The sequence below is a fragment of the Pocillopora damicornis genome, chromosome 4, assembly GCF_964200805.1.
Source record: "Pocillopora damicornis chromosome 4, jaPocDami1.2, whole genome shotgun sequence".
NCBI classification, from domain to species: domain Eukaryota; kingdom Metazoa; phylum Cnidaria; class Anthozoa; order Scleractinia; family Pocilloporidae; genus Pocillopora; species Pocillopora damicornis.
Genome location: NC_142673.1, coordinates 11,202,815 through 11,217,153, shown reverse-complemented (window position 1 = coordinate 11,217,153; position 14,339 = coordinate 11,202,815). Strand labels below are relative to the sequence as shown.

General features: G+C 34.2%; 1 protein-coding gene across 7 annotated transcripts in view; it reads right to left on the bottom strand.

Moving 5' to 3' along the window:
• Positions 1–14,339, bottom strand: part of LOC113668496 (semaphorin-1A) — a 57,724-nt gene that overhangs the window by 41,982 nt on the left and 1,403 nt on the right. For all 7 annotated transcript variants that reach the window (XM_089203778.1, XM_089203781.1, XM_027184402.2 and 4 more), the window contains exons 2-7: positions 13,937–14,043; positions 11,915–11,999; positions 10,832–10,889; positions 9,448–9,510; positions 7,817–7,918; positions 5,866–5,959 (exon numbers count right to left, since the gene is read on the bottom strand). In XM_089203778.1, the coding sequence (XP_089059904.1) occupies positions 5,866–5,959; positions 7,817–7,918; positions 9,448–9,510; positions 10,832–10,889; positions 11,915–11,999; positions 13,937–14,033 (499 nt within the window). In that variant the 5' untranslated portion in view covers positions 14,034–14,043. The remainder of the gene's footprint in view (positions 1–5,865; positions 5,960–7,816; positions 7,919–9,447; positions 9,511–10,831; positions 10,890–11,914; positions 12,000–13,936; positions 14,044–14,339) is intronic.

Genomic DNA, 14,339 nt, shown 5'->3' with positions numbered 1-14,339 from the left:
TCCAATCAGAACATACTGAATCACTGTATTACATGAACATTAGGCAACTTTTCACATGCTTGAATTGTCTTCCACCAATCAAATTCTATTTTTCCAAATTGGACATGTCATTTCCTTGTAAATAACCAGCATTTAATCACATATTCTTACTGCACTGTCCTACACCACTGAAAAAAAATTCTCATGGAATTAAATGCTACTTTTAGTATATTTTCCACACAATTCTCCCACATTTTGAATTTTTCTACATATGAAATTGGCTTTTAGCTACCTTGGAGTTAACCAACATGCATTTTAATTCTTTGTAAACAACCTGCATTTAATCACTTATTTCACACACTGAGGGCAAAGTCCAGATAGGCAACAACCAATCAAGGAGCCCTCTTTGAAATAAAATCTTTTTTTCTTGTTCAATGTATCTTTACTTATTTGAGATTGCAATATATCTTCAGTTAGGGTCTTTTGGAAATACAACAGAGTTTCTGAGTTTGCTTTCTGTTGTAAAATTATGTGGAATTATATTTTTGAGGCAACTAACTGAAAACAAATAATTTTTGTTTTCTCTATGTTAGAGGAATGCTAGTATAAGCTTCACAACTGTTGTTTGGTCTCATCACGCAACATGCTCTCTCCAACAGAGGATATATGGCGTTGTGTGACAAGACCAAACAATGGCTTTGAGGGAAAGAACAGTAAGTGTGGCACCAATGCATTTTATTTTTGCTTAAAAGTAAATAGACAATAAAACACAAAGTACCTGTGTGAGTTCAGATACATTAGGTTTTTTTCTTTGTTTCTCTTAAGGTGATTGAAGTAATGCGACATTCATGAGTGTTTGAAAGTTAGGGTCTTTTTCTGCTTCAAAAATAAAAACATTAGGTACACAAAGTGTCCCAATGCAACCCATCCAGCCACAAAAATAACTCTTGCACCTTATGCTTGCCTATGTTAATTTGTGGCTACATTTTCATGTCCTATATATGGGTGTTGCAGTGTATTACAGTTAATGAAAAAACTGATGAATTTCTTCACTTATCCTATGAACCTAAAATCAACCTTGTAAAATGTTAGGAAAATGTTTCCTGTTCCAGGAAACTGCAAATAATTTCACATAACTTTACAGACAAATGAATGCAAACAATTCAAGTTTTGCTGCTAGCCACTTGCCATAAACTTTTACCACAACAAATTTATTTAACTTGATATTTCCTGATCTTGTTCACTTTTTAGTTTGCTTTCACTTTTCAGGGAATCAAGCCTTGACAAGATGGTGGTTGACAGTGTGATCATTCACTCCTTGTTCATTTTATTTTTACTGCTTCAATAATGCTTCTTCAACCATGTTTCTTTTCTGATATGAAAAAGATAACAGACAGAGGTTTCTCTATAGGTAGCCTTGAGGCATCACCAAGAATAACTGTTGATAAAATGCCTGGGTTTCATTCAGCGATTACTGTCTGATTGCAGCGATGCCATGTTGGTTTCATTCCCTTCTCAAGAAAAGGTTTTTTCACTTGATAAGTGAATCACTCTTTGAATTCGACATCCACTTTTCAAGTAACTCAGATTTTACTTAATGGTGATGTCTCCATGAATCCTGGACCTCCCAAATGTCCAGTCTGCAGTAAGAGCATTGCTAGAAATCATCGCGCAGTGGAATGCAATGTGTGTCAATGAAGACTACACTTCAAATATGGCAAAGTAAAACCACTTGAGTTTGACCAAATTCAGGCACATCAGTTAAGACATGGACATGTCCTTGCAGCCTTGATCAAGTAAAACAGCTACCATTTGTGAATACAAGCAAGTTTGACACAAGCAGACGGTTTTTCATACAAGTGATACTGAGAACAATTCACTGTTTGATACCTGGAGTTAGTTTGATTTTTTAGCAAAAAATATTGGGTGTATACCAAGATTGGGCACATAAACACTAACAGTATCACTGGATTTAAATTTCATGGTATTAGAAGTTGACTACTGTCTGAAAGATTCGACATACTTCTCATAACAGAGACGAAGATAGATGCTGGTTTTGGCAATGGCCAATTTAATGTTGATGATGATTTTCATATGCATTACGTCAATAGAGATATTCATGGGGGTGGACTAATGATTTTTTTAAGAAATGACATTTGCTTTCATGTAACCACATGTTTCAATATGGACCTGTCTAGTTTTTGCATCAAATCCACGATGTTGAAAGTCAAAATAAATAGATCATGGTTTGCTCTTGCTGGCATACACAAACCTCGCTTCTAACATCCCAAAAAGTCAATGAAGTTTAATCTTTGATGCTGTAACAAGAACTTCAAATGATGTTAATTATTTTCCTTAGTGACTTCAACTGTGATATGATATGAAGAAACCGAACAAGCCTCCAATGGACAGTCAAGACTTATGTGATTTATTGGACATTTACAGGCATAGTTTGATGCTACTCTGGTTTACAGATTCAATGAATGTAACCGAAAAAGTTACAATTCATAGACCCAATGTTTTGACACTCCTGTCTAGTGTCTTCATCAGGGGTGATCTAAACACTGCAACAAGAGGTCCTTTAATATGATCACTAATTAGCTGCCTTTTTTCTGACGTGATGTAAATAGGTGTCAGGAAGTAAGCCACCATCATCGTGATTTACAGGAGCATGGGCAGGGTTAATATGCCAAGCTTCCAAACAAAGGCGCCATTCAAAATTCTCTTGATAGGTTTCATAACACCCGGAATGAAAGGAATAACAGCAAAACCACTGCTGGTTCCCTTTCATCAGGAGTGCTACTAGTTGTAACTGGTTCTTGGCAGTTATGGAGAAAAGTTTTTGTATAGCTATTTGCCTTTCAGACATAAGAAACGTATTTCCTCTCCTCAGCCTTCGAATCAAGTGAAGATGGTAGACAGTCAGCCCTCCTGAGAAAAGTTTTGGCTACAGACTTTTTATGGCAAATAGGGTGGTGAGAATTGAAAGCCAGGTATTTGTCGGTGTGGGTAGGTTTACGATAGACACTTTTCTCTAAATTATCCTAAACCCCTCCGGACACATTTAAATCAAGAAAGGACAAATGTCTATCCTTTTCATGCTCAAGAGTGAATCGAAGAGACAGCTCTACTGAATTCAAATAGGAGGTGCTCTACTTCATTTCTGGATACTGCAGAAATAACATCATTGACATATCATTTCCAGAGAAAGGGTTTAACCAGTGAAGTGGCAAAGGCCCCTTGTTCCACATTGTCCATTACCATGTTGGCAATGACAGCAGAGACGGGGGAACCCATAGCTGTACCAAAAACCTGTTGATAGTGGGTGCCATTGTATGCAAATTGCATGGTTGGCTATGTGCTTCCATCAAGTTTGAGATTTCAGCCGTCTTTGTAGAATGCTAAAGGATACAAGCTCATGGCTTTTCTGAAGTTACAAATAGATGAATGTCACAGTTCCATACTGTGTTTGCATGCGTTATTCTCTTGTTCATTCAGTGAACGCTCTGCTTTGATTAACAACTCCAAAACTTCCTGGGTCAAGGAGTTCTGCCATTCAAAAGAACAACAGACGTTTACCAAACAGAGAGAGAAATAGGACAGAAAATTCTGTCATTTGCTCAGTAAAAGGTCTCCTGTAAATTCAGGTTCATCTCTGAAAGATAAATGGGTGATGAACCTTCCTTCCGAGGAGTTATCCATGCTGGAACAGAGTGGTTTAGAGAAGGGTCTGAAGTTTGCTATTGCCCTTCACAAAATACCAACTGCTGAAATTGTCGCTGCTGTCAAGGAGAGCATCTCTCAACTCAATGGTGACCCACTTGGTAAGAGCAGAAATAGGCAGCGCACACAAATACTAATGTATTTTAATAATTTAGTTGATTTAAATATTTTTCTTTCTCAAAGGTATTAGCTCAACAGAGCTACTCTGATAATTCGAGTTGAAATAAAATGTATGTATGCATGTATTTCTAAAGGGGTATCCAGCAGGTCAACCTTCCCTTTTTCTTCACAATGCAGTCAAGCCATTTCAAAAATGAATTGATGCCAAACACTATGGGACAAAACCAAGTAATATCATCAACAATGGAATCCATCCTTTGTCAATAAATCTAACTCACCATTCAAGGTTAAACAAAGGGTAAAACAAAAGACTACCTCATACTACTAATGAGCTTCTTCAGAGTGTGTTGTTTGGGTGTGTTTTGAAAAATTGTGCGCATCTGCACACTTTTTTCAACCCTTTATTGGTGCATTTTGGGCCATGTACCTCTCAGCTGAACTGTACGAAAGCTCAAGGACATGAGCCTTGCTTTAATGTTGTTTATTCTCACCTTGCGTTATTGTTCAGACAATAGATGTTACCAATATGTCTTAAATCTGAAAATAATTCCTGTACTTTTTGTGAAACAGCCATATATCTTTTAAATATGAGCAACTTCTTCTGTTTTTTTCCAGTGAGAATTAAGATCATATTCCAAATTCATAATTATCTTTAGAAAGTATAGACTTACCCCCATGAAAAAGAAATTGTTTGACATCATCAGGTTTTTATGTGCTTTTAGTGTTTTAAGTTTTTTGAGTTTCAATTCACATGCTTGTCACCATGTTGACTTGTTTTATGGTAGTTTACCATTGATATTATAATCACAGGTAACCTAGAAGGATATTGGACCTGATTAAATAAAATATTCTGCTCACAGTGGCCACTCTAGAATAGTTTTCTCACCCACTCCCTGGCTAAAGCTATTATTCATCCGCTGTGCATCTTATTTCAGGGTTCACCTCTTGAATTTGACTTGGGCTTGGTGCATATCTTTACTTTTCATCTAATATATTTCAGTGTTTCTCTCTAATTTTTTCATTTCATTTATTAATTTTTTCATATTCTTTTCATTGGTCTGATTCATGAACCTATCCTTTCCATATTTTCTGCTACAGTTCTAAATGTTTTTCAATGTTATTCACCTTCGTAGTTTGACTAAGAAGTTAGTCAAATGCAGTTCCACATTTTTTTTATCCTCTTTCTCAGAAAGTTGAAGACTTTTCCAAGTCTGACCAGATACATACTCATTTCAGAACTAGACTGATCTTAAAAGAAACTAATTAATGTTAATGGTACACCATGGACCACATAAACTGTTCACATGCTTCCTGTAGTCATATCTTAAACAATCTTACCCCCACCTCAATTTTCACCTCTTCTCTAGAGTGTGCTACATGATATTGATTAAATGAAAAGTAGCGAGTGATATAATATTAAATAATAACTGGCTGATGAAATGATAAATAGCTCTCACTTGCCTTCATCCACGGTGGCCCTGAACAACACTCCTTGACACAGCCATGAAAGTAACTACATGGGGTTTTAGGGTAAAAAAACCTTCCAGTGGGGCTTGCACTCTATTATGTCACACAAACTATATTTTGGCTTGTTGTGCAACATTTCTAATTTTTATTTAACATATTTCAGTTTTCCACTTTTATTTTTTTGCTTTTAAACAATTTGATTTTTTGATTTTTCCAATTTTTTTTTTCAATCTATGATGCAATCCTGACTGGACCTGTGATCCAATCAGTGATCTTGTCCCTGATCCCTCCAGTGATCCAATCCAGATTACGTATCTAAACATGTTTCTGCTAAATGATGCATTCAATTATACTCACTACTAAATTTGGAAATGATGCTAAGGAGTTTCTTTGATGGTATTCCAATAATTGCATTATATTTCAATAGCACATCTAGAAAAGTTACCTGAAAGTACCTGGCTAGAGAGTGCAGATTACAGTTAGTGGTGGTTTTGGCCAGCAACCAGCCCTTATTCATAGCTCTGAAGGGAATTTAATTGTAGTTTAATTTTTTCCAGAGGAGACATGCATACATACTTGTAAAGATCCCAGTCACCTTGCCTTGATAACTAGATGGACTTATTCCATCTCCATTGATTGCATCAGGTTGCGGATTCAGTGAATTATTTCTCTGTATAAATCATTGGAAAATGTAATTATTATAACAAATATATTGAAAATAATAATATAACAATGATATGCCTATAAATTACACCTGAAGGGATCACAGTTTCAAGTGCATCAAGAAGTCAAGTCAATTTTGCTTACACAGTTAATTCATCAGGAATTACAAGTTATAAAATAATTTAAGTATATATACAGGTACTAACTTAACATCTACCTACTACAATGTTTTACATCTACCTATTCCCAAAAAAATTGAAATAAATAAATAAATCACATGATTTAAGAGGATGCTGTGCTAAAGCTGTAAATGAAAAAAATATAAGTGATTTAAGGCAGGTAGGCAAGAAAAACTAATCCCCACTGAAAACTTCCATTGGGAAAAATCAAAGATGAAGGCTCTTGGAACTGGGTTATCAAAATAATAAAAAATTTACAATACCAAAAACTTGTCAAAAAAATCATGCAACCATCTTGGTTTTTGATCTGGGGAATTTGCAGCTCTTAAGTGCTTAATTAGCAACCTTTTAAACAATACACCTCTTGTCATCACTTCATTCAAACCATGAAATTATTAGACAACTTTATGATTTCTTTATTTTGTTTCCTTTGGAAAAGTAAATCTCACTCAAGGAAGCTGGAAATGACTGATATCACATACTTCTCAAAACACTAAAATCTATTAGAATAAAAAAATATATCATTTTAGATTTTAACAATAGGGGAAAAAGGAAATTTTTGTTAGATCTTTAGTGAGAAAAATTTGGAGGTAATATTATTGGCGATTATTGTTATTGGTGACTAATTTAAAAGACTCCAAAATTTCCACCTTTGTCAAACAATATCTATTGCACAACTCTGTAATAAGAATCATCAATTTATTATAAGAACTATAAGCATGAAATGAGGGTATCACATGTGAATGATTTAGTTCAAGAAAAGCCAACTGTCTTTACAACCCCATTACCACTAGAAAATAGAAACCTCATTAAAATCTGTCCATGAACCTATTCTTGAGTAAAATCCTCCATTGAAAAGATCTCCCATCTGACTGCACATGATGTAGACTGGTATATCTCTCTGAGAACTAATCATGTGTAAACCAAACATGCATGTATACAGTTTTAATTTCCATTTTTTTTTCACTCAGCAAAAAAGTGCTTATCTCAGATTTCAACTATCAGGTATATATGCTTTATTTCTTAGCAGATTGTGAAAATTTGGACCAATTCTCAGCTATCAGCTATTGGCCCCATCGAGACCCTTCACATGGAACCAATATGTGCAAGCCTTAAATAAAAATGTATGGACTTGCTGAAAGTCCACGAATGGAAGGGTAGAGTGATGAAGTTAAGAAGCAAGCAAACAAATTGTCAAGTAATGTCTTTGTCTTCTCAAGTTCATTTCAAATCATGGCAAAATATGATATAAGTCATTGCTGCACAATGATAGAGCAGTCAATGACAAGGCCATGGCTTTAATATTAAGCATTCTTATTGCTTGGCATACTACCATTGAGGTCAAGACAAGTATGGTAATCAAACAACAAAATTTATTCAGAGCAATGATGAACATGGTACACTGTAATTGCTTTATATAAGATCTTTAGTGCCCTTGTAGCTGGATGCTGCTCTATTATCACTTTTGACTCACAGAGAAATATTATATGGAATTGGGGCTGAAATAGGCAAAGGTTTCCTTTGATATAGTACCATTGTACTACTTCATATTATTACATGTTTGAATAAAAGTAAAACCCATAAGTAATGTCTTAAAGCAAAATATTTCACAACAATTTTTTTTAAAGTCGACAGTGTATTTTGTACAGCCAAGGTACAGTGTACAGCATGTTAACACTACTAACCTTGAATTTCCAGCACTTTGGTGCAGTTGCATAAGTACCACAAACAAAAATATTTTCTTGTTGGTCAAAGAGTATCAACTTTATATAATTTTGGCAGTTGCCCTACAGGAAAGAAAATGTCAGCAGCATGAAAAATGTGCATACAATAATTTTCATAGGAGTGTTTCATGAATGTGAGGTCAAGTAAACAAACTTAAATTAACAGGTATACTTATGACAAAATAAACAAAAGCACTGAGCATATACTGGAGCTAACCCACATTATTGACTGAGTAAATACCATATTTCTCCAAATAATGCAAGTTGAAGGCTATGTGCATGATACAGTATTTTGTTGAAAAAGAAAGTATAATTATTGTCCTACATGCTTCCCAATGGTTGAAGAAAACCAATTAAAAGTACACTGTCACATTCCGTTACCAGAAAACGAATTATCCTGGCTATTACATACATTACTTAAACAATAAAAAAAGGCATCACAAAATGCAAGTTTATCCCAAAAAACCAACATGGGGAATGAGATTCTGTGATCAATCCTCTTTAAATAAGCAAAAATACAGGCACTTTGCACTTGGTTCCATTACTAAGGTAACCATACATTTCTGCACAACAAAAAAGCCAGAGATTGTTTATGAACTAATCATTTGAATTTAGATGAAATCTAAAATGATACATATAAGTGTGAGAAGTACTATATTGAACCCTCTATATTGTATTTTGTTAAGATGAAGCATAACATATCAGTGGCTATAGCACCAAGGTAATTAATTTTTCCTTCCATATACTCAATAATTTTATCATGTCCTGTGCAACATTACTTGCATACTTTAGTTTAATTTCTACACTTAAACATCGTGAATGCAAGACTTAAGTTTGTTGAAAGCAATTCTATGCAACTTAATTTCTTTTGAAGACCCCTGAAATGCTTAGACCTACATGTAAGACCTAAGACCCAAAATGAAGACCTGGAAATGAACTGATAACCCAAAAATGAAGACCTGAAAAACAAAGACCAGAAAAATAAAACCCAAAAAAGGAAGACCCTTTTAATTTTCCTTCATTTAACATGATCTTATTGTGTTTTGCCACCAGAAATATCCAGTTCTGGTTTAAATTTTTCTAATAGCAAAAGAACAAGCTATTTCAAAGTTAGCACGTTATTTTGAAAATTTTTGGTCTTCAGGTTTTCAAGGTCTTTTGATGTAGAACCCGTGTTTGATTGCATGCTTTATCACTATTGGAAAGATTAAAACTGGAGTTGGATATTTCCAAAGAGAAACCATAACAAGACTAAGTTAAATAAAGAAAATTAAGGGGTTTTTGTATCTGGGTCTGGGTTTGTATCTTAGGTCTTAGGTTTCAAGGGTCTTTGTTTTTTGATAAAACCAGTTTCTTTTGCTACTAAATGTCATAAAGTTTTAGTCTCCTTTATTTGGCCTTTTAAAGCACACAAATTGCTCTAACTTGTTTTTTGCTATTTCCTCTATTTGTTTATAATTTATATGCATCTTTTTAGCTTAGTTCATAGTTTATTCATGATTTACTTTGGATTGAGTCAACAAAACATCAGTTCTTTAGTCACCGGAGTAATGTGTGATAAATTAACAAATGCTCCTCCACACACTGCTTACCTTGCCTTGTCCCAGGCTTAAGCATGCCTCCAATGCCTCCTGACTTGGGTGTAGAGCTACTCTCTGAATTATGGTAAAATCATAAAATGCAATCAACAACATCTGTTTTAAAGATTTGTATTGTTATCAATGACGAAAAATCCTTGAAATCAGCATATTTCTTTGAAAATGGACCTCAACCACTAGAAAAAGGTTTCAGGGTTTCAGTGACTCATACCCAAACCTCCTTTAAGCAAGCTGGCATAGTTTGAATTAACTTCTGTCCAATCACTTTCAAGTTTTTATTTGCAATGAGTCTAAAAGATATCTAAACCTCACATTGAAACCTAAGATAAAAGTGAGGCACTAAAGGAGGTGGTGGAATGAAGATTCCTTGGCAAAATATAAAATACAATAGGATCCCAAAACACAAATTATAATTCACACATGAGATATACAATACACATGTACGTCACTTTAAAAAGTATATCATATCAATTACATAAACAATGTTTGAGAAGTTTCTTAAAATAAGGAATGGAACCACTTTTATTTGAGGTTACTGTGGACTTTTAGAGGCCAATTTTTTTTTACGTATCTTATTGCAGTTCAAACATTTATCTATTCTTTGATTTAAATATTTTGGGTAGCTGAAAGAGATTTGCCAATAAGTGACAGTTAGGCCTCAGCATTGGTGAATTTTTTTTCAGAGTCTGAAAGTAAATGATATCAACTCATTGAAGAGGGAGAAGCATGATAAAACAGCATAAGAAACCCAAAATTCTAGCAATATTTTGTTTGTTTGGGATCACCACACAATTGATTCTAGCTGGTGAATAGTTTTACTGTTGGTTTCCCACACATCTCTGTTCTAGCTTTGGTTAGCAGTTCATTTTTTTCCAATGTACCAATGCAAGAGCAGATAAAATTTTTATCAATTAGCTGATGAGAAATGATCTTCTATCAAATTTTGCCAAATCTTACCATTCACTCACACAAGTAGGAGCTGCATGGGTAAGAAACTAGGAGTTTCCCCACTTTGATTATTTCAAAACATTTACAAAACCACACAGCAAGCAAACAAATATAGACTGGCATAAACAAAATGCATCCTAGCCAAGGAAAAAGATTTTTCAATGTACTATGCTTATTAAATATCCCACCAGGTTTTTTACATAAGATGTGATAGGAATAAATTTTAAACCTAAGGAAGAGGCACAACATTCATCTTTCATCATACACTTTTTACATACAGCTGGAGTTTGGGGGAAGGTCAAATTCCAATTTCTCTGGCAATGTTCACCTCTCTGAAGAATTTTTAATTAAGGAAAAACATAATGAGCTTAAAAGTAAATATTACGAGGTTTTCACTATACAATGTACCTCTCACTAACTACATACTTACATCATTTTGAACTGATGGTAACTGCAATGTAGTCAGCTCAAGTCTAAACAGTAAATTTCTGAGGGAAAAAGGCAGAGAATATTTGTAATTTAAGCAATCGAGGACTACCTCTGGATTTACATAGCCTCATTTAACAATGAGGGAAGTTCTCCCAGCCCCCCAAGTGTTTGGATGGGGTAAAGTGAACATGGGAAAAAGTCCTGTATCCATTTATAAAATATTTACCAATATTACTTTGACAAATGAAGGTACAAACACACCAATCAACCAATGAAAGTGTGCTTACTACAGTATCTTAAATATAATTGTCTCTTCTTTCATCAGACACCTCAATTCACACAGGAGTTTCTGACTTCTAGGAAGGCAAACACTTCTTTGTTACAAATTAGGCTTCCACTTTAATTTTTGAACCCTGAATGTGCAGAAACATACATGTGTAAGGCAGAGTCCAAGAGTCTCTTACAACTCACTGTGAGACCCGAAATATTCCAAACTGTTTCCAAAATGGTTGACTCAGGGTAAGCCATATAACGTGAGGTAGGCTTATCTGTTATTTGCATAAAATATTTGATAGATATAACAGATCCCTTAAACCCCACTTGTGTGGGGTTATTTCCTTCAAAGATATTTATAAATGTATGTGTAGCTTGTACTATGCAATCTTGGTTAAGGCTACATGTATCTAATTGAGCATAAAAAAATTGTTTGAGCAGACAATATGACTAGCACCATTCCTCAATTATTTGAAGCCCTTTATTATCCTCAACTGTATGACACTTTCATCTAAAGTAACTGCAATTGACGATAAAGCCTAAAGCAAACCTCTTTTTTCCCTTGCATAATAAAAACTTGAGCATCAAGGCAGATTCCTGCCCTCGTACACACCCTTTTCATACATGTAGTTAGAGTTACAAAGAGCAAAACAAGAAGGGGTCAAGGAAAGCTTGGCTTGACTATCACAATAAGTCCTGATTAAACTTGTTTTTAGTACATACAGTGTATACTTCACACAAATAAGACTTGTTAAAATGTAAATAATTTTTATGATGAACAATCAAAACAGATTAATCTCTGTTCACTTACTTGGCACCAACAATCAATCGGTTATTTCTTTCATCAATGAGTATTTCATCTACATTTGTTCCATTTGAATGAAATTTGGCACACCCTGAAAAAAAAGCACAGTATAATTCAAACCTCCTCCATCCATGTTTATCATTTTCATAATGACACTGTCTAACAAAGAACAAAACAGTCACCAGTATATTATGCACCTAGGAAAGTTCTTCTAAAAAGCAAATTTCAATGGTTTCCAAATGCCATAACAGTAACTACAGCAAGATATAATTTATAACAAACATTTTTAATAGAGCCTTTTAAAAAGTTGGTAATAATAATGTCGACAGTTTCAGAAGTTCTTAGTTGACTGAAATAAATGATGATTGATAGTATCTGATGGTGAGGCTACGACAACTCTTGCAACTGTTAATTCTAGATATTAAAACAATATTAAAGTGTATGTACATTTCATTGAATGAACTATTGCTGCAGCTTAGTCTCAGTAATTTAAGAGTTTATCTTTGTGTAACAATAACTGACAGCAAATAACAGTAACTCCTGACCCCTCTATTGGTATTTTAACCTTACTATATATATATTATGCATTTGCTCTCTGGGGCCAATATTGAAATATTTTCAAGGGTGTCTGTTGAAGAGGGCTGGTACTACAGAGGTGTTCTTTAAATTTGACAGGTCAGAAATTCAATAGAACACAAAAAAACTGCCTAGGAAATTATATTGTTTTATTTTCTTATTTTGGGCTCATAATAAGTTGAATTCAGGTTCTGGGAGTATACATGTATGCAACTGCATGTGCATATTGTTTTCTTTGTTCAGTCATTAAATATAAATAAAAAAAGAAGAAGAAAGCTTTCTAACATAGTATATGGTTTTTATGTAATCAGTTATAAGACCATGTATTCTGCAAACACCTTTTAAATCAAAAGCCATGGCAATGATATTAGTAAGTGAGAAATTCTTGCATTTAACAATTTCCTTGATGTTGTTAAAATACCCATTCCAAATGCAAAAGAGGTGAAAACAAATGTACAAATTCCTTTCTTTGTGTGAGGGCAACCAAAAGTTGAAGTAAAAGTCTGTGCAAACATTTACCCCTTGGGTGCACACCATTTCCCTTGAACAATAAGTACTATTTTGTCTAATTTTTATCACCAAATATAAATTTGTCATCTTCTTAACACTGCCCTGTGCTTGAAAGTGCACTTAGGAAAGACAAAAAGCATTATCTATGCCACATGCTTGATCTACCTGTCATGCAGGGAACACAAAAGGTTTCAGATGTTTGTGTGAATTGTGTTTGTTGTATTTTGGATTAAAGCCCCATGTATTTGACAGAATGAAGGTTTGGGTAACAGAACACAGTCAGGCAAATATTTATAAAACACATGTTACAACAGTGTTCAAAAAAATTCAGGAAAGCCTTTCATGGAAGAGAAAAATTGAATGGATGGTCTACACAGTCAAATAACATTATATACAAAGGGTTTATCTTCCAGAAATCAAGAGAAGCTTTTTTTTGCACAGTAATTGAGCTTGTGGATGTTCATAATCTCATGGAAATTGTTTTTCCCCTTCTCAAAAGTTTTCTTGAATGAGTTTTAGGGTTATGAAGACTATTTTTAAGTCAGAATACATGTTGACCCACTTCTGTTTTCAAGTAGTTGACCCTAACCCTAACATTTTCAACAGGAGTTTCACATTGTTTGGCAGTACCTTTTTCTATGTTTTTTTTCCTTGGTTTGACCTAGGCCTGCTGGAATGTATATGGCTTCTCAACTTTTCTGCCTAACTTTTGTGTCACACTTTGCCACTGTTGCAATTAATTTAACACAAGCACAGAGTGCAAACTTTATAGGTAACATAAAAACATCATAAATAAAGGCAAATTGTTTCCTTCTTTGTCCATAAATTGGTTAAAGGAAGATGTTTGTCCTCATGACACTCTTGTGCTATGTTGTGCTTCACACACGATGATCTAAAACCTCAAACAAAAAAGCTGAAAAAATTGATTAGAAAACAGTCTACCTTCACAGCTGCTATATGAATGAACAGCTTCTCCACCAATCAGCATACAATAATGAATAAGAACTCTCAATGACAAAATCTTGAAGGACAAGCTCATTGTACTGCATCTGGAAACATAACACATTTATACAGTCATATACATAAGAATTGACGCACATGTTTATACTACTTAATTTACATGTATAATTTACCCTCATAACCAAAAAAAGAGCCTGTACTCCTTCATTCACTTGCACTATTGAAAGGAGGACATTAAAACTGAGCAATCTTGCCACATGAAACCTGTGTTGAGCTTCCACCATAAAAAAAATTTAATTTTGTTTTTTCCTTTTTTTATAAGATTTCAAGTTTTCCTTTATATACTTCAAAAAATTATGTTCCTCCCAGTAGATTCTTACCATCA